At 34.8% G+C, this 3687-nt stretch overlaps 1 protein-coding gene across 1 annotated transcript; it reads right to left on the bottom strand.

Annotated features, from left to right (window-relative positions):
- Positions 1-1390: 1390 nt before the first annotated feature.
- On the bottom strand, positions 1391-3128 carry LOC132903369 (facilitated trehalose transporter Tret1-like). Its single transcript, XM_060951448.1, has 2 exons — positions 2978-3128; positions 1391-2667 (listed from the first exon to the last, which is right to left on the bottom strand). Exons 1-2 carry the CDS (start codon positions 3096-3098, stop codon positions 1391-1393), a joined length of 1398 nt encoding a protein of 465 aa, XP_060807431.1. The 5' UTR covers positions 3099-3128.
- Between the last annotated feature and the right edge of the window lie 559 nt (positions 3129-3687).

Here is a 3687-nt window from a genome sequence, read left to right as displayed (position 1 = left end):
CGGTAGATTGCTTGGAGATGAAAACGTTTATAATTATAAGTTGTTTATTATAAGTAACTAGTGGTGTGAAAAATCTTTGTACAACATGTAATGACCAATTATTGTAAAGATTATCACACACATCTTCGACCGCAGTACAAAATAAGCGCCAAACATTAGCCAACTAGCTGTGCCCGTGACTTCGTCCGCGTGGAATAGTTATTTTGGGCATCATTAAAGCCCTCAATGATGAATAATTTTACCCGATTTTTTCACATTTTCCATTATTTCTTCGCTCCTAATAGTTTCAGCGTGATGTTATATAGCCTTCCTCGATAAATGGTCTATTCAACACAAAAAGAATTTTTCAATTCGAACCAGTAGTTCCTGAGATTAGTGCGTTCAAACAAACAAACAAATTCTTCAGCTTTATAATATTAGTATAGATAATGTCGTGTGATTGGGGAGTCGGTGGTCGAATTGGTAAGGTGCATGATGCGCAGAAAGGCACAGTTTTGACTCTTACCTACGCCATGTACCAAAATCTATTTCCGAAGTTATGTAAATTAGTTTTAAAAGTAACGGATGCTCTTATTACGTTGAGGGAAAACATTGTGAGGAATCCTGCAACAGTGAAACCATGATCGATCCAATAAGGAGTAAGTTTACCCGCAAAAGTTGCGGAGGTTAGATGGGAGTTGCTTCATGTAGAAACCTGATCACGCAATCCAGGGCCCATGGACAAAGGCATACCCTGGACTCCTCTCCAGAGTGGTTAGGATGGAACCGGGACTAAGGCCAGGAGGAAGAAGTAGTGTCGTTTGATTTCAGTTAGCTTTTTATCATTTTATGGCAGACGAATTTGCGGGCAACAGCTGTTAGAAATTCCAGAATGAAATAAAATCTCAAAAAGTAAAAATAAAAACACAATGAAAATATAGTCATTATTATTAGGCTTTGGTAACATCTTCCTAACTTTACAAGTAACAACTATAAAGTAAGACTTCATCAACTGTAACTGTAGCATTTAACCTCTCAACTACTTAACTACAAGTTTGGAACTTAACTGTTTGTTGAATTAAACCTCTTGCTCTAATCTGCTAAATTGTAATTAAGTCAGATTGTAATACAATTCAGTTTCAGTACATACATCATACATTCAGTAGATTTTTCTGTTTGGCCGGCTGGTTGACTGGTAGAGAATGCCAAACGGCATTAAATCCGCCTTTTACATTTTTTTGTGTTGTACAAAGTTTTAAATTAATAAATAAATATAGTATACTTTTTTGTTAAAATAATGTAACCACGATTTTATTATTACTTCTTGTAACTTTCTTATAACATCTGTTTTTAATGATATTTACATAATATCAAAATTTTAGTGACTATAATAATAATATCAAAATATTAGTCAGTGTGCGTCTGATGTCATCTTTTTCATAATCATTGGTCTCAGTTCAATGATTGTACTATCTACATTTCTTATTTTATCTTCAATATCTTGCATCGTTCTATCTTTCGTTTCTGGTAATATGAAATATAATATTACCATGCAAATTATTATACAAACACCGAAAACACCAAATGTTGTATGCAATCCAAGATTATTTATCATGATGGGAGTCAATTTTAGACCAAATAAATAAGTAAATATAACAAGATTGAGACCAGCTACACATAAACCAATTCCTCTTTGTTCTAATGGATACATCTCAACAGTTAATATAAGATTCACAGGCACGACACCCATATTTACAACTACATTTAAAAGAAGCATCACAACTGGCTCTAACCATGGCAAATATAATCCAGAATGTTCCACTTTCACAAATCCAGCTAAACTTATAATAAACATTAATGTTGTAGTTAAAAATCCAAAGAAAAATACAAGAGTACGCCTTTTAAAATGATAAATCACAAAACTGGATATAATAAGACTAACAATAGTTAACATATCACTAATGATGGAACAGTAACCGGCAATAGATATGTCATCGAAAAACATCAAGAATACTTGGTTGATAAAAGCCAAATAATAATGTCTGCCGCATAAATCTAAGAGCATTAACAAAATTGTCACTATCAACGATGCTTTCAGGAAATCGTTCTTGATCAGAGTCTTCAAAACTGTTTCTATTTTGTTATTCTTCTTCTTTTTCTTCATCTCTATTCTAATCATTTGCGCTCCCATCATATTAACCAATTCATCTTGCTTTTCACTTGAATTTCCGTGGAGCCATAAGAAATTTCTTTTACATTCGTCGTATCGTCCTTTAAAAGCACTAAAAGCCGGACTTTCTGGCCAAAAGAAGGTCAGAGTTATTGCAACCAAAAGGGCAACTATAGCAAATATAGATATTTCTCTAAAAGTGTACATAAAAATTGACATGGTATGACTTACTAAAGCACCAACGCCTACGAATAACTTTCTTATGGTCGAAAAGTAACCTCTTCTTTTAGGATCAGCATATTCACTTATCATTATTCCATTATAGAACAACCCATCTCCCAAACCTCTTAAAAATCTCGCTATTAATATAGCTCTTACACTTCTAGCGAATGGTAGAATTGACCAGGAAATCAGGTCCAGTGTTAGAATGAAAATGTAGGTTAATCGTCTTCCAATAGTTTGCACCAGGACAGATATAAAGAAAATCCCTAAGAATGCACCTAATCCTGGAATTGCAGCTGAAAAGGGGGAAAAATGAGATGAAATTCTTGAGAACTGTAATACAATTAATTTATTATATATACTATTTTAAAATTGTTACTTAGTAAGTACTTAATACATACTTAAGGTACTCTAAGAGTTTCTTTTATGAATTCTTACTTTTAAAGGGAACTTAAATTCTTGTCGTGGGTTTTTAAACTTTCTCTAATTTTCCGCCGAATCCAAAAAACCTTCCATATAACATCTTTAACCCTCACGGGGCAAATAGCGCCATCTTGAAATTTCTACAAAACCCGAGATAAAGAAGAAAAGAGAGAGACATCATACCTATATGAGAAGCCTCAGCCGTTGTAGCTCTAATATCATCATCATCATCATTCGTGCTGTTTGATGATAGTATGACAGAATTGATGATACCAGGCAGTGAATATGATACCCCATCACACATGGAATGGAGCAGCAGGGTTACGATGATCAGGAACTGAAAAATACATTTAATCACGTCTATATCCCTAGCAGGGCAGACAGAGCCACCAATCTTGAAAAGACTGATAGGCCACGCTCAGCTGTTTGGCTTAGTGATAGAATTGAGATTCAAATATTGACAGGTTGCTAGCCCATCGCTTAAAAGAAGAATCGCAGATGGCTGATAAACCTATCCCTTAATCGCCTTTTATGACATCCGTGGAAAAGAGATGGAGTGGTCCTATTCTTATTTCCAATGGTGCCGGGAACCACACGGCACTGTGTGTGTGATGATAGCATTATGTAATAGTTTGAAATAAACAAATACGCGGAAAGCGAAAAGTTGGAATCTGAATTCTATTTTAAGCCAAATAGCTGAACGTGGCCTATCAGTCTTAACAAGACTGTTGGTTCTGTCTTCCCCGCAAGGGATATAGACGTGATTATATGTATGTATATATTATATATATTCACGTCTAAAAAAAAATAGTATAGAGATACCTCAATCAGCTTTTTCGACAATTGTCAGAAAAGCTGATGGGCAGATAGGCCCCCCGGTCCAGAGTTTCCAC

Source organism: Amyelois transitella, chromosome 25 (assembly GCF_032362555.1).
Source record: "Amyelois transitella isolate CPQ chromosome 25, ilAmyTran1.1, whole genome shotgun sequence".
In the NCBI taxonomy this organism is placed as follows: domain Eukaryota; kingdom Metazoa; phylum Arthropoda; class Insecta; order Lepidoptera; family Pyralidae; genus Amyelois; species Amyelois transitella.
The sequence above is the reverse complement of the archived record's forward strand: the minus strand, read 5'-3'. Positions and strand labels throughout refer to the sequence as shown.

Bases quoted from the DNA above. Each gene is read 5' to 3' on its own strand.
- LOC132903369 (XM_060951448.1), bottom strand. From the start codon at position 3,098: ATGTGTGATGGGGTATCATATTCACTGCCTGGTATCATCAATTCTGTC. The intron at 2,668-2,977 runs GTATGATGTCTC...CCCCCTTTTCAG, and splicing joins GGCTGAGGCTTCTCATATAG to CTGCAATTCCAGGATTAGGT.